Below are 27,581 nucleotides of genomic sequence, written 5' to 3'. Positions count from 1 at the left end.
GTGCTCCATGCAAATCAGCACAATGTCTACTCTTAACACATAATAAGGGCTGAGGAAACTCGTTTTGATTTGGGCTCATATAGCCTTTACAGAAGCTTTTAATGAGTTATCACCCTATTATGAAAATTCTGCTTTAATCTATCTAGATAACACTTATGATAACCTATTACACCCAAAATATCTCCAGCAGACCAGCAGCAAAGATGTCATAAGTGAAAAGTTAAAATGTTGACAGGTCTGAATTAAAACAAGATAGGGCATCTGCCCAATGTGCAGAAGAACTATATCCTGGTGGTTGACAACTTAGATTCTGAAGAATACATATATTTTTCTTATTTGGCAAATCCTTTCCCACCTCCAAGCCTCTTTTTCTTTAAAAAATAAAACATCCACTTGCGCGTTTACGGCCTTCAGACGTTATATGCAGGTAAAAACAAATAACAGGATTCTACGGCTAGACGACCACAAGAGAGCAGGTGGGAGATTTCCCATGATGCCGGGCCTCTAGAAAGAATTTCTAGGAATTAAAAAACAGATTGGCACCTATCATGACCCTGAAACATTTAAAACTTGGGTGGCCACACATCCCTTGGGCAAGTGTTTCGTTGTTCTTTAAGGGCAGAGTATTTGATAAACAACAAAGGTATCATCTATCTATGAGAAGAGTATAAATGGCTCAAGGCCTGTGAATTTATCTATCTAGGACATTATTAGAGGAGTAGTAATGGAAATACCCTGGTGGTCTCTGTGGGATGGAAGAATGAAGGGTAAATCCGAGGTCTGAGCAACTGACTATCTTGTCACTAATAGAGCCAGTGTCACTCATGATGGATCACCGGGGGAGTTTTTCCTTCCAATTGTTGCTTTCTTTTCTGTTTCCAAGTTCCATTTTCAGTTCAACAAAGCCACCCCCACTGCCATCAGATTATGTTTGCTGATATCTGTGGAAGAAGCCACTGTTGGCCCCAGACATATTTTCTGTCCATACTGTGAGCCTGGTCCTCTAGGTGCCAGAAACTGATGCTCCATCAGTAAAGAGGAAAGCTTTTCTCTGACTGCAGACTACATTCACTGGCCTAAGAGAAGCCACCAGAGAAAGGCTATCACCTCCACCATCCTCCAGAGACACCTGCAGGAACCAGGCGGTCAAGGGCAAGAGAAAAAGGAACTGGGAAACCCTACCAAAAGATGTCCTATTCTTGAAGAGAGACAAAAGATGCTTCTCCCTCAACCCATGAGGGGCCCCATGGAGGACCTCTCTCCATGGCTTAGCCAGGAACTACCAGGCAGAGACGGAAAGTACTTTGGTTTTTTAAAGCATGACTCACTTTTATTTCTCTCAGTAATGAAAATGGACTGTATATAGAACAAAGACATAATACTTCAAAATAACATAATGTTTAATATTTTTTGTTGGGAAGATTGAAATATTATTCATAAAGTTGTTTCTCTTTGGCATGACCTCAAATCTTCTCTGAAATACCTCTCCAACCCAAATAATTTTACAACTAGATTCTTAAAATGTAATGATTCCGTGACAAATACATACTGGTTTTAAAAAGACGGAGATGGTATTTATTTGAAATGGTATATGAGAATCCAAAAAAAAAAACAAAAAAAAAACACATTTAGAACAATCTACTTTTTTGGCTTCTTTATTCCGAAAGCTAATTTGTTTTTGTTATTTATTCACCTAGCTGTGATACAATAATCACTGTTTTCATAGTTTCCTTAAACACTGGGCAATTTAAACTGCCAGTGTTCTTTTTCTGTCTTGTGACAAGTGCTTATTAGGGTTGACTAATGTACTTCACAGAAAGCCAGGCCCCAGCAGCAGTCACTGAACGGCATGCTAGACCCCAAGAAGATCAGCCACATGTATCAGCTCTGCTCAAGATTGAGGGCAACTGAGGAAACGTTCTCCCATGGAAGCAGGAAAGCACCTTCAGCATCTGGAAACCCAGGCTGTTTTGAGGCGGCAGGTTCCCATCCAGAACGCTATCAGAAGCAAGTGACTCCCAGACACTGTAAACCTGCTAGCTTAAATCCCTCATGGGCTTTTTCACTAAGGCCAGTTCACTTGCCCTCTTCTCCAAACCAGTGTCAATCCCATCAATCCTTACGGTCAGTTTGGGTCAAAGTTGTTTGTACTCAAAAGCAGTGGTGCTGCCCAGGCATAAGTAGGAAGGGCTGGCCAGTGGCAATCCACTGGTAGAGATTCAAAGTCTGCCTCTCCTTAGGAAGGCCAGTAGCTCCTGGCTCTGATTTGTTCTTCTGTCTTCCTCTGGGGTTTTCTAGCATCCTGATACAATGGGAGCCATTTCATTCTGACTATATTGTACCTGACATTCACTGCTGCCACTCGCCAGCCATCACTGCTCTCAGCCAGCTCCAGTGTGCCCCGCAAAGCTAGGCCATGGCTCACTGAAAGTATACCAACTTCTTATTAAATCTCATGCCTTTGAGAAAAATTTAATTCTGGTTCTAAGGATTAGTAGTATATGGCAGGGGAGGAAGGAGATCAGTAGTGAATCTTAGATAGTAAATGATGGGTATGGTTCCTCCTCTTCTCCCTGGTAAACTCCTGAACTTCGGCACATACTTTAAGGTCCATATGGTCCCTCTTCTACACCACACTTCCTTACTCAGTGCACACCTCTGCTACTGTACCCATCACCCTGTGTTGGAAATGCTTGCTTATATGTCAGCTTCACCTACTGGACAGCAAATTCCTGGAAGGAAGGAGGCATGGCTTATTCATTATTTCCCCAGCACCTGGGCCAGGTCTGGGCTCCTAGTGGCTTAATGAGCCTTCTTCCATCTCCCAGGCTGAGCTGGCCACTCCCTCCTCTTTGGCACTCTACATACTGTGCAGACTTTCAGTATAGGCATTAGCACATGATCAGGATAGGGTTTATGCCTTTTACATTGCTATACCCCTAGAATCTAGCCCCAGACAGATGGCCAGTAAACATCTGTAGATACTACTGAAGGGTCACATGGGGCCACAGGATGGAAGACAGCACTGTTCAGGTCAGTGCAGGTTATCAGTGCAGGGAGTGATTTGAGAAAAAGCAGAGTTTTAGCAGAATTCCTTTAGTTAGCCAGAGGCTGGAAGACCGGATTTGTGTGCAGAGAGGAAGGCACTGCAAACAGCTAGGAGCTCTTACGGTAAGAGGGGCGAGTGATGCAAGGAGCCCGACCGGGCTGTGAACAGACCCTGTGGTCAGGTGCGGACACCACTTCTGCCAGCTGTGTGCTCTTGGGCGAGTCACTGTACCTCCCTGAGCCTGTCTCTCATCTGCGGTCCAGAACTAATACCTCACATGGCAGTAAGGATTAAGGGTAACATGTAAAGCACCCAGCATAGCCCATCACAGGTGCTTAGAATGTTTCCTTCTCCCTCATCTCTCCAAATGGCACCCAAGGTACCTAAGATTCAGGGAAACTTGCCTAGTTCCTTGATATCAAGCTCCCATTTTCCTCCAGTCATTTAACCTCAACCTTGTAGGCCAAGCCCCTGGGACGGGTCTTAATGCTCATCAGGAAGAATAAAACAGCTGTGACTCATTTACTGCGCACTTTGCACAAAGGCAGTCTGAATGATACTCTGGTCCTAGCCCTGGCTCATGGCCAAGTTTTTTTAAGTCTAGCCTCAACCCTTGGGAGTATGAGGTGGGGTCCCATGTTACCTGATTTCCTCAGGTCATTATCCCTAAATTTGTCCCAACTTCCTGTTGAAGCCTCCCTCCCCCACCCCACCCCACCCCCATTGCTTGAAGCCAGTCAGCCTCTCGTGCTGAACTCCAACCTCATAGAAAGGCTTTTGCCTGCACCCAGCAGTCCTCTGTGGTCTAGCTCAAGTGCCACCTCCTTCATGAAGTCTTCCCTAATTTCACATCACATGGGATGGGATGCCTCCTGCTCTCAACTCCCCCCAGGACTTTGTTTATATCTCTTTCTCTCTCTCATGGCACTAGTCATAGCTGGTCTCATGTGATTAAAAACCTGCATGCTTGTCTAAGATGATGAGCTAAGGGAGCCAGGGATGGAGGGCTCCAGCCCCTCACGAGCAACCCTACACCCAAAAGCACCAACTCTGTAAGTTCTCCAGAACCTGCCTTGTATGCGTTCAAGCCCCTCTGCCTCAGGGCTCCCGTGGGTGCTGGTGCTTTTCACATCCACCTGCCACCATGCTTGAACTCTGTACATCCCACCACGGAATGTACCTGGTCGGGCCTACCCTCACCCTCAGCTCTTCAAGGAGATTTGGTGACCCACCCACATGCATGGGACTCTGCAACCAGACCTCAGCCTGGTGCCCCACTAGTGGCTTCATTAGTCCTCCGTCAGCTCCATTAGCGGTCAATGAGCTGCCCTCTGACCTACCTGGCTGTAAATTTCTTGAGGACAGAAATTATTGTTTCATTATTCTCTTTGCCCCTCACAGAACTAGTTCCACAGTAGGGACAAAATAAATACTCCTTTTTTGTCTTGTTTAGCCAGTGGAGGTATTAAGTGTGTAATATTACTCAAGTAAGTAATATTACTTACTTGGCTCATGGCTCAAGTAAGATAGATTATTTCTCAGTTCTGGGCAGAGATATTTGATTTTTGCATATGCCCCACACCTTCCTTAATTTTTCCAAACATAGTGGATCTCGTGGAAAGTATTTCAAACAACGCATAAGCCCACCTGGACAAGCAGGAGGAGGTTTGTATCTGGTAAAGGGGATTTGAGCTTCAGGGCCTGCAGGAGTTCCAGAACAACACTACGAGACAAGTAGAATTTATCCCGCTCCTAAACAGAACAAAAGAGAAGAAGGTAAGCTATTTCTAAAAACTCAGAATAGATCTGTCAAAAGAGCTTCCAAAAGATTCACAGATCGGAAATGAAAAACAGTATTTGAATATGCATAATGAACTGTCCTTAAGAAATAAAATTAAAACTGAAAGGAAAAAATTAAAAAGACATTTTTGTGTATGTAATGAGTTTACTGAAGCACCCAAAGCACATAATTCAACGGGTAAGAAAAAGATAGGAGGTCTCTTCAATACTGAAATGGCCAGATTTGGTTTTTGCTTGCAGGAAATGATAGGTTCTAAGAAATGCAGAAATTAAATCCAAAAGCATTTTTTTTTCCAAAAGAAAATGATTTAGAGAGAAACATATACAGCTGTTTCCAGGGGCTCATATCCTCTCTGAGGAACTTACTTTTCAAATGGACTGCTTAAGCACACAGAAAAATAAATGGAACATACTAGGTACCACCACTCATCTTTGACACATTGTAACATTTTGCTTTATGTAATGTCACAGAAACAGTGGAAGCTTCCTGTATGGTGCTCTCTTTTCTTTCTCCCTTCCTTGAAGTAGCCACAATTTTGAATCTGGTGCTTACTAGTTCATGTATGTTTTTACTACATATGTATGCCTCTGTTACAAGGTATAATATTATTTTTTCCGTGCTTGTTTTTAACTTTCTCTGACAGTATCATACTGTGCATCTCTTTCTGCTTATAATTTCTTGCTACATTATATTTTTGAAGTTAGTTCCTATTGGTACATGTAGTTGTAGTTCTTTTAACTAGGGTTTAACAATATTTTATTATAAGAACATACTGAAATTCATTGATCTGTTTTCCTGTTAACGGAACATAAGACTGTTTTCAATTTCGCAAGTTTTTTACTGTCAACTATAACACACATGCATAAAAGGACATAAAACACAAACGTGCAGATAAATGGGTTCATATAGACTGAACACCCAGGTCAAACAGCAGCACGTCTCAAGCACCTTGGAGCCCCTCATGTGTCCTTTCTTGATCATAACCAAGGAACTGGAGACCCAATGGGTCTGCATCCACTTTCTTTTCCTTTTCCTCATTTTCACTCATGGTATATATACTGCCACCTGTATGCCCAAATAGCCTTGCATGCTGAACACTTTTTAAAAAAATTATTTCTAGAAATCATTTGAGGCCTCTTCCTCCAAAGAGCTTTCTGCCTGTTTTTTGCCAGGTCCCTGGAGGTACTAGCCTGGTCCGGGGTTACCTTAATAAACACACAAGCCTTGTAAGGTCTTATATTGGGTCACCAAAGGGCTTGACACTGAGCTCGATCTATGTGAGGACAAGTTCACCTCTGGGTTATCTTTATTTTGTAGTCCTGACCAAACAGGGATGGGCTGCAGGGGTGCAGGATCATACCAAGTCCCTGCTCTTGGTAGGTCCTGGATTCTGACTCTTGTTCCCCGAGCCTCCTGGATCTTCTAGAACTGCAGCTCAGCGTCTCAGTCACATCCCTGCATTTCTGTGCTCTCCCGGATCTTAGTCTGGTGATTCATTTAAATCTGGTTAGCATTTTGATGCTTTTAAGAAGTTTTCAGAAAATATCTTGCTCATTTTTTTAAGCTTTTAAGTAGGAAATGATCTAGTCCATAATTATCAGGAAAGAAGTCTAAACTTTTTATTGAAATTATACTAAATTTATAGGTTATTTTATGAGAATTAGCTGTCTTTATTATGCTGGGTCCTCATCCATGAACATGAGATCTGTCTCCATTTACTTAATGCTGTTTAATAAAACTTTCTGGTTATCTCCATTAAGTTCTTGCACATTTTTGTTAGATTTTTTTTTTTTCAACGTTTATTTATTTTTGGGACAGAGAGAGACAGAGCATGAACGGGCGAGGGGCAGAGAGAGAGGGAGACACAGAATCGGAAACAGGCTCCAGGCTCTGAGCCATCAGCCCAGAGCCTGACGCGGGGCTCGAACTCACGGACCGCGAGATCGTGACCTGGCTGAAGTTGGACGCTTAACCGACTACGCCACCCAGGCGCCCCGCATTTTTGTTAGATTTATTCTTTGTTGCCACAGGAAATGACACTTTAAAAGTATATTTTATAATCATTTGTAGCTGAATATTAAAGGTGGATGATTTCTGGGTATTCATTTGTAATCAGCATCCTTGCTGAACTCTTACAAAAGTTTTAAAAAGGCAGATTTTCCTTGGTTCATTTGTAATCATATCATCTATGGAAAGTGAGAGTTTTATTTTTCCTTTCAAATCCTTACACCTTTGATTTCTTCTTCCTATCTTACTGAATTGAGTAGGACCCCCTGGACCATAATGAATAGAAACAGTGATAATGGGCATTCTTGTCTTATTTACAATTTCAAAGGGACTACTGCTGGCATTTCACCATTAAGTATAACATTTCCTAGAAGTTTCTGGTAGGCACAAGCTAAGGAATTTCCCTTCTATTCCTAGTTTGACAGGAATTATCACAAATGGATGTTGAATTACATAGAATGCTTCTTTTGTATTTGCTCAGATAATGAGATAAAATTTTCACCTTTCATCTGGTATCATGGTGACATAAATCAATGTTCTAATATATAAACCATTCTTATACTTCAAGAAAATCCTCACTGGGCCTTGAGGCTTTATGTTTAACACATTAATTTGCTATTATTCATTCAGAATTTGTATACCTCAGAAGTAGAATTGGCCCATAATTTTCCTTTCTCCCACTGCCCTTGTCCAGTTGGTGTCAAGAGTCTACTGGCCTCACAGAGGATGTTGAAAGTGTTCCCTGGTTTTGATTCTCTGCACAAAGGGGAACTCAGTCTGTTCCTTCAATGTTTAACAGAAGTCGTCTTTAAAACTGGGACGTTTTATAGTTACCCATTCCAATTTTTAATCATTTAGGTCTAGCCATTGTTTCCCTTAGTTGTAGTGTGTTACATTCTTCTGGAAAACTGTCCCCTTGTCCAAGATTTCAAATTTACCCACACAGAGTTGTTCATTTCAAAATCTCTGCTATGTCTACAGTTATGGTCCCTTTTTCACTGTTGATAGTCTTTATCTGTGCCTGTTCTCTGCTTCTCTTGATCAGTCTCACCAAAGTTTTGTCAAAACCTCAAAGCCCCCTTCTGGTTGTACTGATCCTCCATTGTAGCTATGTTTTCTATTTCATTATTTCCTGATCTTATCTTTATTATTTCCTTCCTTTAAATCTTCGTATGGTTGCTCTGTTATGCCTATTAACTTGACTTGTTTACCTCATTTTGTTTCTCTTCTTTTCCAAGAGAAGTATTTAAGACTATGAATCTTCTTCTAAATATTTCTGTGGCTCCATATCTCAAACTTTAGAATGTAGTATTTTCATATTTGTGTAGTTCTAAATATTTTTGTAAATTCTCCTATCTCCTCTGATCTATGAATTATTTAAAAGTATATTTCAAATTCCAAATATAGCAGGTCCCAGACACCATTAATCCACTCAATACCTCTGTATGAATTCGAAAAAGGGACGCACACATAATACAAATACACACACAGCCATGACAAAGAATGAAATCTTGCCATTTGCAACAATACAGATAGACCCAGAGGGTATTATACCAAGTGAAATCAGTCAGACAGAGAAAGACAAGTGTCCCATGATTTCACTTATAAGTGAAATCTAAAAAAACAAAACAAACAAAAACCAGATTCTTAAATACAGAGAACAAAATGGTGGTTGCCAGACGGGAGGAAGATGGGATGATAGATGAAGTAGATAAAGAGGATTAAAAGGTTGTAAATATAAACAATTCATGGAGATGAAAAGTACAGCATCGGGAATACAGTCAATAATATTGTGATAATGTTGTATGATGACAGAAGGTGACTATACTAATCGCAGTGAGTATTAAGAAATGTATAGAATTATAGAATCAATATGGCGTACACCTGAAACTAATATAACACTGTATTTAATTATACTTGAATTAAAAAACCAAATAAGCAAAATAAAATTAGATACATGCAAATCTAAAAAACAAACTTTGAGCCACTAAGCTCCCAAGACAAGCAACTCCCCCACCCAAGACGGCTACAATATCAGCTTATATGCTTCCCACTCTGGTTCTCAATCTCCTCTCCAATTTTGCCCCTTTCATTCTTATAAAATTACCAGTACATTTAAAATCATATTCATTACATTTTACCCAGCACTTCTATTATTTTAAGTGGGACAGTTTTCAGGTATTTAGGCTGCCAGATTGCCAGAAGGAGAAGTCTACAAAGCCCTTACCTCTCTATGCCTTTTCTTTTGATTAAACAAGGGAGAATGCTCAGTTAGATACTGCTCTTTCTGAAACCATTTCCAATAGTTTCCCATTATCTATGAAGAAGGTGGGAACACGCTAAGACTGAAGCTTTCTACAAGTAATAGTTATTTTGAGTTTGACCACTGGAGATGGGCAGATGACAACAGGAAGTAGAAGGCCACTAAAGCAATCATGGGGCAGGAGAGCATATAATGTATAAGGAATGTTCAAAACTAAGAATATCTTGACGTTAAAAAAGTGGAAGTTCCTCTGTGGTCAATCTCTATCGTGCACAACATAGAAAGTACAAATTCATTACGGTTCTTCCCCTTTAAAAAGTACATAATTCAAACAAACCAAGCATAAAGAAAATTAAGAAATAAAATAACTTCTTTTCATTGTATATCTTTTCATTGCATCTGGTACCGTGTCCTATAGATCTACTGTTTTAAGTGACAAAAAAAAAAAAAAAAAAAAAAAGAAGTTATTTTTCAGGAAGGATTTGAAAGAAGAAAAAAAAAATGCTGATTATTTAGGTAGTTAGAAAAATCCAAGCAGAGTAATAAGTTTATAATCAGAAAGACTAAAGACAAGATTATCATGGAACACTTAACATGGCAGAATGGACACAAGATGGTAAGAAAAAAAAGACAAGAGTGTTTTAAATAGAATGAAAGACTTGATAGAAAATTAGATTTTTAATGAGGAAAATAAAAGGCTTCTAGAAGTGGACAACATGAAAAACGGAATATTCTAGATGTTCAAGGGAGAACAACAGAAACAGAGTCCCCACTGAAAAGAAACTTGGAAAATTTGGAAATTGGGTGAGTAACATTGCACACTGTTCTTGAGGGCAGAAATGCTCCCAATTGGCCTTGCTTTTCCTTTAGGACAGCATCTACCAGCTCCAACAAGGCTGCTACAGGCACTGGGCAAGCAGTACTTTTCCACTCCTCAGCAGTGGGCCAGGGGAGAAGAAAGATAATGCAATACAGAAACCATTATGAAGGCAAGATGACAAAAGATGAGATTACAATCTCAGAGGCCAAGAACCCAGAAGTGGAGAGACAAACAAGTGATGAGAATTAAGGAGCTCTCCTCAGGATTTTACAAATGACAAGCTGATACTTTTCTACTTTGGGTATAAAAATGACACGGAGTTATGGCTTGCCCACTAATCATGGGATGGTGAACCTGAAAAGGACCTTAAGAGGTCATTTAGAACCACCATCTCGTTTTACTCAAAATCTCTCTTCTCTTCTAAACCGTATGAGCCTCATTTCTCCAAGTTTGTATATTTAAGATACAGTTTATATAGATTTGCATAAAGTGTTTCCTTCCCGTGGTGTTTATTAGACCTCAGTAGAATTACTCATTTTTAACTACAGTGAAGCAATGAATGGAACAAGCATTGACACCGGTTAGAAAGAATGTTTCTGCCAGTTTTCAGTTTCCCCAGAGCAAACGGATACGCAACCTTACCTTTGTGAAAGCTCGGTAACACAAACCACACACCTCCACCAGGTAGGCTAAAGTGAAGACGGCATTCTGAATCACAAAGCTGAGCAGTTTTGAAAATGGTTCCAACAGACTCTGCAATGAGATTGGGGCCAAATAAAACCAATTGCTGATTCTTTCATTTAAAAAAAAAAGTATTAAAGTCTTCTGATACTTAAACTAATGGGATCATTCCTTTAGTTAAAATCTGTTGCCAGGTGGCTAGTGGAGTAACACTATTGGTCTAACAAGAACAGAAGTGTACATTCAATCAGTGCCTTTAAAGAGCATGATTTAATCATCTTGTTCCTCAAAAAAAAAAAAAAAAAAAAAAATTCTTACTTTCCCAGGTGGCATCATTTATAAAGCTATTCAACTCCAATTTTGTCCTTATGTCCACCCCCAGCAATCAAGACTTTGTGAGGTTTGTTCTAGGATTTTCCACTGTATTTCTCAGAATCTGTAGGCATCTCTGGGCTCATCCATCCCGCTCCTTTAAAACCTCTCCTCTCAGTTTTAAGTTGCACAAACCATCCAGCAAGTAAGTACAAGGCACTTGCACTCAGATAATGCTCATCATTAACCAGCTTCCTGCCTATGTGCATCAGGAAGGCACAGTTTTGGTTTCTCCATCTGAATCCCACCCCTAACTGGTCAGTTTTAGATCCATATGCTCTCTGAAGTCATTTAGAAACACTTTTTTTTTTGAGCACCTACTAAGTATCAGGCAGAGTTGGATGCTTTTATATGTTTTCCCATTCACATTTCTTACGACAATCCTGGAGAGACGGTATGTTATAATAGTGCCACAAGCCTTAGACTCTCACACAACTGTTCTCAAACTCTGGCTCTCTGTGACCTGGAGTAAGTGATTTAACCTCTCTAGACTTAGTTCTCCTCTCTGTAAAACAAGGATAACAATGGCCTCCACCTCATTAGCGTTGCTGCGAGAAATCAGGAGATAACCCAGGTAAAGCACCTGGCAACAGTGAGTCCTCCATTGCTGTTAGAACTCTGGAGCTTTGGTGCCCCTATTTTCCTCTGAGACTTAAGCAGGCAAGCAGCTTGCCTAAGGCCATACAGCTATTGAATGGAATTCAAATCCAAATTCCAGGGCAAGTTTCCCAAGGCAGAACCACTCTTTAGGGGAGACAGAATTTTAATTGGACTCCAAAAGACTTCATGTGATTTCCACTACTCCTCAACCTCCATAGTCCTAATTGTCTGCATTATAAAAGTAAACACACTCAATGCACAAACGCAGGATCTGCAGGAATGTACATACGAGGAAATAAAAGTCCATAATCGCACCACCTCGAGATAACATTTTTACATACTTCCTTCTTTGCTGCATTCTAATTCACTCGACTAAAATCTTACACACATCCAATCCTACATTTTGTTAATTGCATTTTGTTAATAATATGTAAGAAATTTGCAATGCTATTTCTTTATAATCATCCATTTTAATGGCACAAAAGCCACATTTTATTATAAATAACATCCCACTATATACGTTTTTATGTGAAGTTTACATTTTCATTTTCTTCTTTAGAAGAGATTCCCAGAAAAGGAATGATTAAATCAAAAGATATGAGAATGTTTGTGATCTTTTTTCTTTATTGATACAAAAATGAATTTGTTACAGCTAGTGGCTGCTGAGGATAAGAATTATGTCCTTTGTTTATATTCCCCACAGAAACCCATATAGAAAATCTTAGAGGAACCTCTTGACACAGTACTGTTGATTCAATATTCTTTGCTCTGTTTAATGTTGCCTTGAAATACTGATGATGGATGAATAAGGTCAGGAATGTATCTCCAGTTGATATATACTGCATCTTTACTCATCAAAAAAGGAAACCTGAATTCAAACCTATACAGAAACTTGTTATTTTATCCAGCAATCACATAGTGATGGGGCAATATGGTACAACAGAAAAATTAAGGAGGTTGGAATCAAAGGGTCTAGGTTCAAGTCTCAAATTTCCCACTAACCAGCTATGTAATCTTGGCCAAGACAATTTATCTCTGTGAGCCTGTTTCCTTATCTATAAATGAGCAGATGAGATCAAGTGATCTCTTTGTAACTTTCCTGCACAAAGTATTAGTTTATAAAAACACAGTCAAGGTATGAATTTACAGGGGGTGGGGCTTCTTGGTATATTAACTAGTAGTTACAAGCCATTGCAATACAAACTACTGCACCATTGTGTATAATGGAATACAAGCAGGAATACAAAGGTGAATGAGACACAGCGCTGGACTTCATGAAGCTCACAGTGTCACTGGGGAAACGTTTGTACCATGTAAGTGCTAATATAGAAAGCTCTATAGAGTATTGTGGGATCTGATGTAGGAGGAATTTGCTACGGAGAGTTCATATCCATTTTTTGAAATTTAAATGGGATTCAGATTATCATCTTGAAGAATGAGAAGGAGTTCGACTCGCCAGCAAAAGTATAAAGCATTTCAGGCAGAGGAAATGGCCTAAGCAAAGGCAAGGAAGTATGAAATTAAATAAGATTATAAATGTAAAGCAGTTAGCATAATGCCTGCCATATGGTAAGTGTTCAACAAAGAGTGCTTGTTGTTTTGATGATAATGATGATGATTCTGAAAGTAAACAGGAGGCATGGGGGATGGTACAAGTAGCCCAAGCTGAAATTAGAAAGGTAGGCTGGCAAATTAATGAAATACCTTCTTGTATGCCACATTAAGGAATCTGGATATTATCCTAAAAGAAATGAGATGTGATCAAAGACTTTTAAGCACGGAACCAAGGCATTAAGATCTGTGTTTAGAAGGATCACCTAGATCATAATATGAAGGGCAGCCTAATGGCCCTGGCCCAGGATTAAGAGGACTAATTGCAAAAAAATGATATTGTGATGTATTAGAACTCTTCATACTAGAAACTGTCAAGGTGTGTGAAAGTGAAACATTCAGTATGCAGTAACCATTTCTCCAGTATTACTATATGCCTGTCTTTTTAGGTTAAAAAAATAACTAAATAACCAATGGGTTGTTTTTCTGAAACATACAATACATACCCTTGTGGCATTGGTAGAGGGTATCTTCAAGAGGCAAATCATAATTCTCAAACTGGAATCTAAAGAACACTGTGAACAAATATGAAAACAATAAAAGTCAGTACCCTTCTTAATGTATCTTTTACTTCATGTATTTTTTTATAAGCATTTTTTTTAGGGGGAAAAATCTCAAGTATTGCTGCCTCCTTACAGTTTTCTATGCCATATATTCATGCTGAAAAAAATCCTCAGGTTTTAAAAAAACATAATTAAGCCATTAATTAAGCAATGTTAAACAACTAAATAATTAAACACAGCTCCTAAACCACTTCTCAAAGATATATTCTTAAAATTAAATTAGATAGTTGGATAAAGAATTGAATGGATGGATGGATGGATATATGAATGGATGGACGGGTGGATGGATGGGTGGACAGACTGACAGAGAGGTGGATAGGTAAGTATTAAATGTGTCCAACTCTAAAGAGGTACACTAATTTGTGAAATTTTCCCATGTTGGGAAAAAAACTACTCAAATCTATTTAAAATCATTAGGCTTATTAACCCAAATAAGAACCAGTTTCATCTGCCCTTTCTCTGTTGCTAAAGGATATGACAAAAACCTGGGAAAAAGCAGCAAAATTTCTACAAGAAAAGAATCATGCCTCAAAAATCTATTAGAGTTGCATTTTGGCAAGATTCCATAATCAAAATATACTTTTAAAATTGATTTTACTGGTATGGGGAGGAAGGGGAGAAATGTTACAACAAAAATAAATCTTATTTAACACTGTAAGCCTATCACAATGGTAGGCTATAGTTAAATCCCTGCAGCTGTGTAGAATACTAGCCTTTTAAGATAGTACAAATTAAGCCAGTGGTTCCCCAAGAATAACCCCTGGACCAGCAGCACTTCTAATTACCCGGAAACTTGTCAGAATACAAATCCTCAGGTTGTACTCCCAGTGAATCAGAAACTCTTAGAACAACGCCCAGGAATCTGATTTTAGCCAGTCCTGCAGGAGCACCGGTGCACTCCAAAGTCTGAGATCCACATCTCTACACTGATGAGAACTACAGAAGGTTTTTCGACAGTTTAAGATTTTCCGAAGGTATTAAAAACAAAGCAGAAGATGACCATAGACAGTGCCTGGATCTGATCTACCAGGGCAAGTTTTTGCTTTAATTCTGGAAGTATTTTACAGGTACCTTCTAAGGGAATTATTGGTCTATTTAATCTGCTTAACACCCATCGGAGTTCATGTGACATTTACACTATTTTAAACCAGGGGCTGAAAACTGGCTGTTCATTAGCTCCCCACGGTGTTTTAAAAACCAGGAAATATCATCTTCAAAAACATGGGAAGACCAATGATACAAAGCCTTAATTCCCACATGACAATTGGCTGGTGTATCGCAGCATATGGACTCATTAGAAGGGACTGGTTCTTTCCTGTTCTCAAGGGTCCCAGTTCTCTGTATAACCGTATCCCATTCTACTCATTAACCTTGTAGTCAGGGTCCCTATGGGCAAGGCTGATTGTCACAAATTAGGCTTACCAGTTGTTTACTGCTGGCAATACTTCCAATTGGTCAGTGATCAAGTTAAATATTTTGATGATCGTATCAACCTACAGGCATGTGAATTTGCCATGCCTGACTCACCCCTTCTCTTCAAGTGTGTGGCTTTATGCAATGAACAGCCCTGAATGGCTCTTGGTCCTAGGGAGGCTCCATGTGGCCGTGTTAAAATGCATCACTTAATCTTCTACATGTATATGTACAGTGTCTATATACCACATGGTTTCAAAATACGGTACTAACCCTCTTTGCTTGGATTTACTCAGCTACTCTATATTTGTGAGCAGATAGGATCATAGGATGTGAGAGATGGTAAAGATTTCAGAATGTCCACTTGTCACAGTAACTTCCAACTCAAAGAAAACAGCACACACCAAGCTAAGGGTCCCTGAATTATCCTTACAGACCCTATTTTGGGGTCACATATTCCAAATCTGCCAATTTGGAAAAAGGCATTATCAGGGGTGGTCCATCTTTTTTTTTTTTTAAGTTTATTTATTTATTTTTGAGAAAGAGGGAGTGAGAGAGAGGGAGAGAGAGAGGAAGGGGCAGAGAGAGAGGGAAAGAGAATCCCAGGCAGCCTCTGCACTGTCAGTGTGGAGCCCATGACCTGAGCCAAAACCAAGTGTCAAACGCTTAACTGACTGAGCTACCCAGGTGCCCCGGGGGGTGGTTCATCTTTATAAAACATTTTATATACATGTAATACTCATTTGAGAAACGGTGCTACCAACATGTAACTTCACTTGTCAGATCAACAAGTGATTGATTTCATTGTGAGTGGAATATTTCTGTGATCTGCATAAAGCTCAAAAACTCATGGAGCAAATGAGGTTCAAAGACATAGAAACGACCACTACCAGCCACCTCCTTTCTCCCTACTACAGAGACTAGATGCCTTCAATTCGCCCCTGCTATAGAAGGACTCTAGAAGACTATTAGTGGAGAGGGCACTGGGTCAGGAGTCAAGAGTCTTGAGTTCTAATCCTCACATAGCCACCACCTCTCTGATTTTGCAGTCCCCTATCTGGAAAATGGGGCGCATTGGAAAGGGATGGTTTTTATAGGTCTCTTCCAGCTTTAACAGTATAGAGTTCTGCTTCTGCATTTAATGGACTCATGTCAAAAATTCTCCTTAAGTCACGAGATTCACAGCTAGGTAATTGTGTGTGTATTCTTGGAAAGTGGTATGGTGGCCACAGGGAGGGGGCAATGGTGGTAGTGGTAAGGCAGCCAAACAGAAACATAATTATCACCTTGGCCTTGCAAGTAAGTACTTTACTCACAAACACGTAAACAATCACTTCCCTTTAGTTCTCTGAAATTTAGCTTTACATGGTATGTCTACTCTCCTTTTAGACAAAACTATGTACTTACTGACTTATGCATTTATTGAAAAAAAATTTCTAGCTAAACACCATCTACTACTATCTTCCTGATTTTTAAAAATCAACTGGAAACATGAAATCACTACGTCAAAATGCCTAACACATTCTGCTTTTTAAGTTTGTAACACTTGGAGACATCAAGCTACAGAATGCTCTGCACTCTGTGGCTAACAGAGATTCCTTACAGCCCTTTATGAAACATCAAATCTCTGTAAGCAGATGGTCTGCAAACTGTAAGATCACAATTGCAGATGAAATCCTGGACTCAGCTTACCTTTAGAGGCAAAACACAAGGCAGCTTGGCAAAAAACGTCTGAAACTGGTTGCTGATTGTGGTCCAGAGGCTGCTAGGAGAATCCATGGGCAAAGCTTCCATGAAGGTAGCAATGTTTTCCAAACAGCGTATCATAGCACCCCCTGCTGGTAAATTCTTTTTGTTATTTAGACCCTAAAAACACAAAAGCATAGGCAATCAACTGCTGAAACAGCTTGGGGATTCAGAGAGCTATTTGTCAAAGATCAGCTTTAAAAATCACGCATTCACGGATTAAACATGTGTTGTGTGCCTACTATATAGGCTATTCATTGTAATTGGCAGGAGGTGAACAGAGAAGAATCAAAAAATTCGGACAAACGGGAAAAACTGTGACTTTTAATTCAGTGGGAGAAGGTGAAATGTGAGTAAGAAATAAGAAACACATTTTAAGGATCTGCAGTTGGTGTGGTTAGGTGCTAAAAAGACACAATGAACGATGCTTGCTGGAAACTCCACTGGCCAAAGCCTGAGAGTAATGACTACAGAAGCAGCGAAGTTTATAGGGCCGTTGGCCAACCCTGCAAGCTAACTGAGAACGCTACAAAGCAGAGGACCTGACACGTGAACCCAAGCGTCCGGACACGAACCGGCAATGGAGCTGAGAACTGAGGTCGTCTCATGACTGAGCACAGAAGCAGGACCTGAATCCAAAACCTCACGCTAAATAAGCAGAATCCAAGTCTCGCAATACAGTGCACACGGCTCCACCCACTGCGCATCTGGAAAGCCTGAAAGCTCAGTGCAGGTGAGCGCTTAACAGCTGCCATCCACCCCTCAGTTGAGGGTGCCCAAGGAGCTTTAAATAAACAGTCAATCCACACACAACAGCAACGTCCAATTGGCACTCTTCCATGCATTGGCAATTCTTATTTTTAATTAATTTTAAACATTTAAAGAATTTAAGATTAATTGGACATGTGTTAATACTTAGTTTAAATTTAATTTTTCCGTTAAATGACAGGCCTTCTTCCTCAGCTGCGATTTCGGCGGGGGCTTAGACAGTCATCAAAGCAAACCTACCTCCAAGAGCTGACTGAGAGCAGCGAGAGAGCTCAGCTCATTGAAGTCCATGAGAGACGTGGCTAAGGTCCGTAAGAAAGTCCCATCTGGAAAGTCAACAGTCAGATTTAGAAGCATTGGGGTTTCAGCGAGTAGCCACGTTTGTGGTGTTTGGATTCCCTGTGGAGGAATTACCTTTGATAGTGCTCTGGAACAGCTGTGGGAAGATGCCATTGGGGGCCAGCTGATGGAAGATGCAGCGTAGGAACTGCTTGGCCACCCCCGCTGCGTTGCCGGGAACCATCATGCTGGGGGGTGAATGGGGAGAGAAAAGACAAGGACTCATGGGGCAACCAGCGTGAGCTTAGGTATTTCTGTATTTGTTTATTTTTTTTAATGTTTATTTTTGAGAGAGAGAGAGAGAGCATGAGTGGGGGAGGGGCAGAGAGAGTAGGGGACAAAGGATCCCAAAGTGGGCTTTGTGCTGACTACAGAGAGCCTGAGGCGGGGGATCCGGCTCACAAACAGTGAGATCATGACCTGAGCTGAAGTCTGATGCTCAACCCACGGAGCCACCCAGGCGCCCCTCTGTACTGGCTTATTTAGAGTTCAGGCATTTACACACCAGTCCTCTTATGGAATATCCCACTGTCTTTTTCATCAGTGAGATGAAATACTACAGTTGCACGGAATCCCTGTTAATAAGAAGCTTCTAGAAAGAGAGAACCAGGAAATGTCAGAGGGGTGCCAGACTAATTCTTCCAGCCACCCCAGAGTACAGATGAAGGTTCTGAGGCCCAGAAAGAAAATGTGACCCGCGAAGGCTACACATCCAGAAAATGGCAGAGTCAGGATGAAAACCGGGATGAGATTATCAGCAAGATCCTCCCACGAAGGGTCATTAGCTAAAGAGAGCTGATCTGAGGGAAAATGCAGGGAGGGAGAAATGTTCATACCTAATGGGAGACAGGACAATTTTTCTTGGGGTGCCTTGAGCTGGTACTTCCAGAAAGGAGAGGGCTTTGATCTGTGCAGTCGATCCCCACCCTCCACATCACTTATGCCCATGAAAACAGGGAGCCAAGAGGTGATATGTGGCCCCAGAGACCAAAGGATCAGGAAGGATGTTTCCAGAGGTGATTAGACAGTAAGTTACCAAAGGAAGAAAGAAGAAAAAAATCAAAGAGCCCGAATAGGTCGGTGGTAAAAAGTCCCTTTTACCTAAACTGTTATTATGCTACCCAGAAATGCTGATTCAAACTCACAGGTCAAAAACATTCTTCATTCAGAAATGACACCAAACTCACAAAAACTCTTTCAAAAATTAGGGAAGGAGGGAAGCCTTCCCACTTTATTTTATGAGGCTGGCATAGCCTTACAACTAACATCCGATAAAGTCATTACAAAACTAAAGTAAACTAAACTAAACCAACAGTCTTCATGGACATTGAATCCAACTATAAACAGGATGATGGTCCATGACCAAATAGAGTTTATCCCAAGAATGTAAGAAGGTCTTAATATTCAAAATCCAATCAATGGAATTCAACATATTAAAGAATAAAAGGCTCAGTAGGTTACACATCTGACTCTTGATTTCAGCTCAGGTCATGATCCCAGGGTCATGAGATTGAGTCCTGTGCCAGGCTCTGTAGTAGGCATGGAGACTCCATAGGATTCTCTCTCTCCCTGTCTCTCTGTCCCTCCCCTGCTTGTACATATGTGCTCTCTATAAACAAACAAACAAACAAATAAATAAATGAGTTACCATCTCACACCAGTCAGAATGGCTAAAATCAACAACTCAGTTAACAACAGATGTTGGTGAGGCGGTGGAGAAAGGGGAACCCTGTTGCACTATTGGCAGGAATGCAAACTGGTGCAGTCACTCTGGAAAACAGTGTGGAGTTTCCTCAAAAAATTAAAAATAGAACTACCCTATGACACAGCAATTGGACTTTTAGGAATACATCCAGAGGATACAAAAATGCTGATTCGAAGGGACACATGCATCCCAGTGTTTATAGCAGTGCTATCAACAACAGCCAAATTATGGAAAGAGCCCAAATGTCCATCAACTGATGAATAGATCAAGAGAACACACACACACACACACACACACACACACACACACACACACACACACTGGAATACTACTCAGCAATGAAAAAGAATGAAATCTTGCCATTTGCAACAACACGGATGGAACTGAAAGGTTATGCTAAGCAAAATAAGCCAGTCAGAGAAAGACAGATATGATTTCGCTCATATGTGGAATCTGGGAAACTTAACAGATAAACATAGGAGAAGGGAAGGAAAAATAAGATGAAAACATAGAGGGAGGCAAACCATAAGACACTCTTAATACAGAGAACAAACTGAGGATTGATGAGGGTAGAGGGTTTGGGGGGGCGGGTTAAATGGGTGATGGGCATTAAGGAGGGCACTTGTTGTGATGAGCACTGAGTATTATATGTAAATGATGAATCACTGGGTTCTACTCCTGAAGCCAAGACTATACTGTATGTTAACCAACTTGAGAATGAATGAATGAATGAATGAATGAATAAGATAATTGAAAAAAATAAATAAATAAAAATAAAGAATAAAGGGCAAAAGCCATACAGTTATTTCAATAGATACAGAAAATGCATCTGACAAATTTAACACCCATTCATGATAAAAACTCTCAGCAAATTAGAAATAAAAGCAAACATCATCAGTCTGGTGAAAAGCATTTATGAACACCTACAGCAAGCATAATTAATGGTGAGATACCAAAGGTTTTTCTGGTAGAGCAGGAACAAGGCAAGGAAACTCACTAACATCTTTATTATTATTACTGGAGATCCTAGTCATTACAATAGGACAATAAGAAAATAAAAGGCATGAAAATCAGAGAGAAGTGAAATTGTCACTATTTGCAGATCTGACTTTTTTTTATATACAAATGCTTTTAGATTCTATGAAATCTTAAAAAGCAATGACTACAACTAGTAAGTGAACCCAGATTATTACATTACAATGTTAACATAAAAATTCAATTGCATATTTATACACCAGCAGCAAAAAAAGTTGGAAAATTTTTAAAAATTCCATTTATGTTGGCTTTAAAACACTCAAAATTCTTGGGAATAAATTTAACAAAAGATGTGCAAAACCTCTACGCTGAAAACCACCAAACACTGCTGAGACAAACAAAAAAGACTGAATAAAGTGAGAATATACACCATATTCATGAATTGAAAGACTCAGTATTTTTGTGCAGTTATCCCCAAATTGATTTATAGTTTCAGTACAATCCCCACAGGCTTTTCTCCCCCAAATTGAGAGGCTTACTCTAAAATGCATATGGAAATTTGATAAATTTATAACATCCAAATCAATCTTCTTGAAAAAAAATGAGCCAAGTTGGAAGATTCATACTATCAGACTTCAAGACCTATCGTATAGCTATAGTAATCAAGACAGTTTGATGCCAGCTTAAGAGTTAACATACAGATAAACGGAACAGGATAGAGTCTGGAAGTAGATCAACCCTAATGTGGCTGTTTGATTTCAACCAACACCAAAGTGATCCAGTGGGGAAAGAGAAAGTCATTTCTTTTAATGGTGCTAAAATAATTAGGTTTCTACATGGATAAAAAGGAACTTCAACCCCTACCCTCACACCATACATAAAAATTAATCTGAGGGGCGCCTGGGTGGCTCAGTCGGTTAAACAACTGACTTCGGCTCAGGTCATGATCTCACGGTTCGTGAGTTCGAGCCCCACATCGGGCTCTGTGCTGACAGCTTGGAGCCTGGAGCCTGCTTTGGATTCTGTCTCCTGCTCTCTCTGCCCCTCCCCCACTTGTGCTCTGTCTCTCTCTGTCTCTCAAAAATAAATAAATATTTTTAAAAATTTTTAATTAATTTGAGACTGATCATATAAATGCTAAATATAAATGCTTACACCATAAAACTTTTAAAGGAAAATACTGGAGAATATCTTCTTGATTTGAGGACAGGCAAAGATAACAGGAAGAAATAGTCATAAATTGTTTAAAAATTTTAACACAGTAGTCTTCACCTGAATTAAAAACATCTTATCAAAAAATATATTAACAAAAGGAACAGGTAAGCACCAGAGTGGGTGAAAATATTCTCAGGGCATATTTAATAAAGGGCTGGTATTTAGGATATATAAAAAGGTCCTACAACTCAACCCAGTTGAACATGTACAAAAGATTCCAACAGACACTCACAAAAGAAGACTTACAGAGGGTCTTGAAGAGCACTTGATAATATACTCAACAGCATTAGTCACCAGAGAAATGCAAATTTAAAGTATAATAAGATATCCACAAGAATCGTTAAGATTAAAAAGACTAACACCACCAAATTTTGGTAAGGATGTCAAACAACCAGAAGTCTCATACATTACTGGTGGGAATACCAAAATGGCACAACCACTTTAAAGACACGATCTGCTAGTATCTTATAAAATAAAACATACACCCATCCAGGAACCCCACAATTCCATTCCTGGGTATTTATCTGAGAGAAATAAAAACATTTGTTTCCAAAGAGACTTGTATAATGGCCACAACAGCTTTATTTATAATAGCCCCCAACTGGAAACAATGCAAATGTCCATCAATAGGAGAATAAATAAATAAAGTATGGGATAGTACTTAGCTCTAAAAAAAAGAAACAAACTACTGATACAGGCAACAACATGGATGAATCTCAAAAATGTCATGCTAAGTAAAAAAGCTCAGACACAAAGAAGCACAAGCTGTATGATTCCATTTATATAAAGCTCTATGGTGGAAAAAAAAGTAAGGCTAGTATTTGCCTATGTGGGTGGGAATTGGGAAGATGCATGAGGGGACTTTCTGGGGGTGATGGTAATGTTCTATATCTTGACAGGGATTTAGGTTATGCAGGGGTATGTATTTGTCAAAAATCAGTGAAATGTACACGTAAGATATGCATACTCTCTAGTAGGTAAATTTTGCATCAAAAGAAAAAAATCTTAATTTTTTTTAACGTTTATTTATTTTTGAGACAGGGAGAGACAGAGCACGAACGGGGAGGGTCAGAGAGAGAGGGAGACACAGAATCTGAAACAGGCTCCAGGCTCTGAGCTGTCAGCACAGAGCCTGACGCGAGGCTCGAACCCACAAACCATGAGAGCATGACCTGAGTTGAAGTCGATTGCTTAACTGATTGAGCCACCCAGGTGCCCCTAAGGAAAAAAATCTTAAAATCAAACTTCAGTCAGTGATAACTTTGCTGAAGGATGTATGGGGGAAGTATGCTAATATCTGAAATTGACTTTGAAATGCATCCAAAAATAAAATGGATTGATGATGGGTGGGTAGAAGGAGAGAGAGATGGTTGGATATATGATAAAGTGGGTAAAATGTTCATTGTAGAATCTAGGTGACATGTATATATGAGTGTTCACTATTAAGTTCTTCCAACTTTGCAGTATATTTAAGTTTTTAAAATAAAATGTTAGGGGGGAAAAGTTTTTAAAAAATCTATAAAGGAGCATAAAAAAGAGGAGCAAATATTCCTAAAACCAAGAGTTACAGAAGTACAGTAACAACAGCACCGTCTTCTGGTTGTAGGGGTTGGTACAGTTATGCTAACACATATACTCTTTCACTGGGACCTCACAGCACATACCCCTGTGACCTAACAAGGTCATGCACTGGTATCCCTCTTTTATAGATGAGAAAACTAAAGCAGAGAGATTAAGTGTGTCCAGAGTCACATACAGTACCTACTCTTGCTCTCCTCTGGTTCTTCCTCCCCACTGCAGCCAAAGTAGCCTTTCACACACACATACCCTGCTGCATAAAAATCTTTCAGCAGCTTCCCACTGCAGCTAGTAGGAAGCCCAAGATATTTAATATGGTTTATAAGCCCGTATACACTGGCAAGCCAATCTCAGCAAGAGCTCACATGTCTGTGCTCTAGCCACACTGGACTTTCCGTGACTCTCCCTACACAATCTGTTCTTCACCACCTTCAGACCTGTGCACATGCTTTTTCCATAGCGATTTGCATGGTTAAACGCAACTCATTTTTTTCACATCTTAGTTTATTTTTTTTAATATAAAATTTATTGCCAAATTGGTTTCCATACAACACCCAATGCTCCTCCCAACAGGTGCCCTCCTCAATGCCCATCCCCCACCCCCCATCAACCCTCAGTTTATTCTGGAGTCTCTTATGGTTTGGCTCTCTCCCTCTCTAACTTTTTTTTTTTCCCCTTCTCCTCCCCCACGGTCTTCTGTTAAGTTTCTCAGGATCCACACAAGAGTGAACACATACGGTATCTGTCTTTCTCTGTATGACTTATTTCACTTAGCATTACACTCTCCAGTTCTATCCACGTTGCTACAAAAGGCCATATTTCATTCTTTCTCATTGCCAAGTAGTATTCCATTGTGTATATAAACCACAATTTCTTTATCCATTCACCAGTTGATGGACATTTAGGCTCTTTCCATAATTTGGCTATTGTTGAAAGTGCCGCTATAAACATTAGGGTACAAGTGCCCCTATGCATCAGCACTCCTGGATCCCTTGGGTGAATTGCTAGCAGTGCTATTGCTGGGTCATAGGGTAGATCTATTTTTAATTTTTTGAGGAACCTCCACACTGTTTTCCAGAGCGGCTGCACCAGTTTGCATTCCCACCAACAGTGCAAGAAGGTTCCTGTGTCTCCACATCCTCACCAGCGTCTATAGTCTCCTGATTTGTTCATTTTAACCACTCTGACTGGCGTGAGGTGGTATCTCAGTGTGGTTTTGATTTGTATTTCCCTGATGAGGAGTGATATTGAACATCTTTTCATGTGCCTGTTGGCCATCTGGATGTCTTCTTTAGAGAAGTATCTACTCATGTTTTCTGCCCATCTCTTTACTGGATTATTTGTTTTTCGGGTGTGGAGTTTGGTGAGTTCTTTATAGATTTTGGATACTAGCCCTTTGTCTGATATGTCATTTGCAAATATCTTTTCCCATTCCGTTCATTGCCTTTTAGTTTTGTTGATCAAATATTGTTAAAATGTCAATACTACCCAAAGCAATCTACACATTCAATGCAATCCCAACCAAAATTGCACCAGCATTCTTCTCGAAGCTAGAACAAGCAATTCTAAAATTTGTATGGAACCACAAAAGACCCTGAATAGCCAAAGTAATATTGCAGAAGACCAAAGCAGGAGGCATCACAATCCCAGATTTTAGCCTCTACTACAAAACTGTAGCCATCAAGACAGCATGGTATTGGCACAAAAACAGACACAGACCAATGGAATAGAGTAGAGACTCCAGAACTGGACCCACAAAAAGTATGGCCAACTAATCTTTGACAAAGCAGGAAAGAATATCCAATGGAAAAAAGACAGTCTCTTTAACAAATGGTGCTGGGAGAACTGGGCAGCAACATGCAGAAGAATGAAACTAGACCACTTTCTTACACCATTCAGAAAAATAAACTCAAAATGGATAAAGGACCTGAATGTGAGACAGGAAACCATCAAAACCCTAGAGAAGAAAGCAAGAAAAAACCTCTCTGACCTCAGCTGCAGCAATTTCTTACTTGACATATCTCCAAAGGCAAGGGAATTAAAAGCAAAAATGAACTATTGGGACCTCATGAAGATAAAAAGCTTCTGCACTGCAAAGGAAACAATCAGATCTTAGTTTAAACATCGCTCCTTAAGGGAAGCCTGTCTCTCCTCCCTTCCTCCCATTACCTAGACTACCTCAGCTCTGCCTCATATACACCCACCCATCTCCCATCTCAGTAAACGGCACAGACATCTACCCAACTGTTTGGACCAGAACCTGGGAGTCATTCTTGCCTTCTCTCTTTCTCTCACACCCAACATCCAGTCTATCAGTGAATTCTGTTGGCTTGACTTGAAGAACATTTCCTGAATATATCCTTAATGGGACCTCTTCTCACTTTATTAGCTTGCACCTGCACCACTGAAATGGGCTCCACACTGGCTCCTCTGTTTCCACCCCTGACCCGCTTTCCTGCATGACCTATTTTCTTTTTTTTTATTTTTATTTTTTTTTAACGTTTATTTATTTTTGAGACAGAGAGAGACAGAGCTTGAACACGGGAGGGGCAGAGAGAGAGGGAGATACAGAATCTGAAACAGGCTCCAGGCTCTGAGCTGTCAGCCCAGAGCCCGACGCGGGGCTTGAACTCACGGACCGTGAGATCATGACCTGAGCCGAAGTCGGACGCTCAACCGACTGAGCCACCCAGGCGCCCCTAATGTTTATTTATTATTTTTTTTTTTAATGTTTATTTATTTTTGAGACAGAGAGAGACAGAGCATGAACAGGGGAGGGGCAGAGAGAGAGGGAGACACAGAATCTGAAACAGGCTCCAGGCTCTGAGCTGTCAGCCCAGAGCCCGACGCGGGGCTTGAACTCACGGACCGTGAGATCATGACCTGAGCCGAAGTCGGACGCTCAACCGACCAAGCCACCCGGGCGCCCCATGCATGACCTATTTTCAACACAGAAGCTGGAGTGATCTTTTCAAAACACAAGTTAAGTCATGTCGCACCCGCGCCCCACCCCCCGCCCCTCCCGGTTTCTCCTAGTTAAAGTCCTAACTCCTTACAATGACCTCCTGGGCCCTACCCGGCCAGCCTCACCGTCACCTCGTCCATCTCCTCTCCTACCCCTTCTCCCCACTCACTCTGATCCAGCCTGCCTTAGTCTTGTTCCCCAAATATCCTGGGCACTTTCCTGACTTACACTTTTGCATTTGCTGTTTCCTCCGTCTGGAACATTCTTTCTATAAGTTGCCACCTGGATCACTCTCCCCCTTTTTCAGGTTTTGTTTGAATACCACTTCCTTAAGGAGGCTGTCCTTGACTGCTACTACATCCAAAATACCACCTCTGGTTGTTCTCTATCTCCTAGACTTAACTGATTATTTTTCATAGCATTTAGCACTGAATGATACTAAGTTACATGATCAGTTTTCTTGTTTGTTAATTTGCTTATTGTCTGCCTCCTCAACTGGAGCAGAAGTTCCAGGAGAACCAGGCTTGCTGTTTAGTTAACTGGTACCCTCAGTTCCTAGTGGTCACTCCATAAGTACTTACTGAATAACTGAATGTTATATGGTCTCCCTATACTTTTTGTTCATAGCACTAAGCACTGTTTACAATCATACATCTGCGCAAATATTTTCTTCTTGTTCACCTCCCAGGCAGACTGTAGGCCCCACGAGGAAAGGAATCATGTCACTTTTGCCCCAAGTTGAAACCTAAGTACCTGGCACAGTGCCTGCTACAGAGTGGACCTAAAATAAGTACTGTTGACTAAAATGAGTGCATGCATGAAAAAATAAATAAATAATAAAATTAAATGGGTCAATGCATGAGTGGGTGAATGAACGAATGAATGAATAAAGGCATGCACAGAAAATGAATGAATGCTCTCTGGGGCTGCAGTGAACCTAACAATATTCCCTCCGTGGTACACCCTCTGGTGTTTTAGAAACAGGATGAACATGCACAGGGGACAAAAAGAACGTGAGATTTGGGCTCACTTTGGCACCTTACCTTTCTGCTTGATTGGAAAAAGTAGTGCTGGATGCCAATCTAGGAAAAGCAAACAGAGTTACATGAG

At 40.3% G+C, this 27,581-nt stretch overlaps 1 protein-coding gene across 9 annotated transcripts in view; it reads right to left on the bottom strand.

The window, feature by feature from the left end:
* The window catches only part of UNC79 (unc-79 homolog, NALCN channel complex subunit), a 226,044-nt gene that overhangs the window by 39,415 nt on the left and 159,048 nt on the right, over positions 1 to 27,581 (bottom strand). For 8 of the 9 annotated variants that reach the window (XM_047864606.1, XM_047864607.1, XM_047864609.1 and 5 more), the window contains 7 exons: positions 27,515 to 27,553; positions 18,109 to 18,221; positions 17,935 to 18,020; positions 16,873 to 17,046; positions 13,651 to 13,719; positions 10,583 to 10,693; positions 4,697 to 4,801 (listed from right to left, as the gene is read on the bottom strand). In XM_047864606.1, coding sequence (XP_047720562.1) covers positions 4,697 to 4,801; positions 10,583 to 10,693; positions 13,651 to 13,719; positions 16,873 to 17,046; positions 17,935 to 18,020; positions 18,109 to 18,221; positions 27,515 to 27,553 — 697 coding nt within the window. The remainder of the gene's footprint in view (positions 1 to 4,696; positions 4,802 to 10,582; positions 10,694 to 13,650; positions 13,720 to 16,872; positions 17,047 to 17,934; positions 18,021 to 18,108; positions 18,222 to 27,514; positions 27,554 to 27,581) is intronic. The other variant, XM_047864603.1, reaches the window with a different exon arrangement.

Source organism: Prionailurus viverrinus, chromosome B3 (genome assembly GCF_022837055.1).
Source record: "Prionailurus viverrinus isolate Anna chromosome B3, UM_Priviv_1.0, whole genome shotgun sequence".
Lineage (NCBI taxonomy): Eukaryota > Metazoa > Chordata > Mammalia > Carnivora > Felidae > Prionailurus > Prionailurus viverrinus.
Note: the sequence above shows the minus strand (reverse complement) of the source record. Positions and strands in the feature narration are given on the sequence as shown.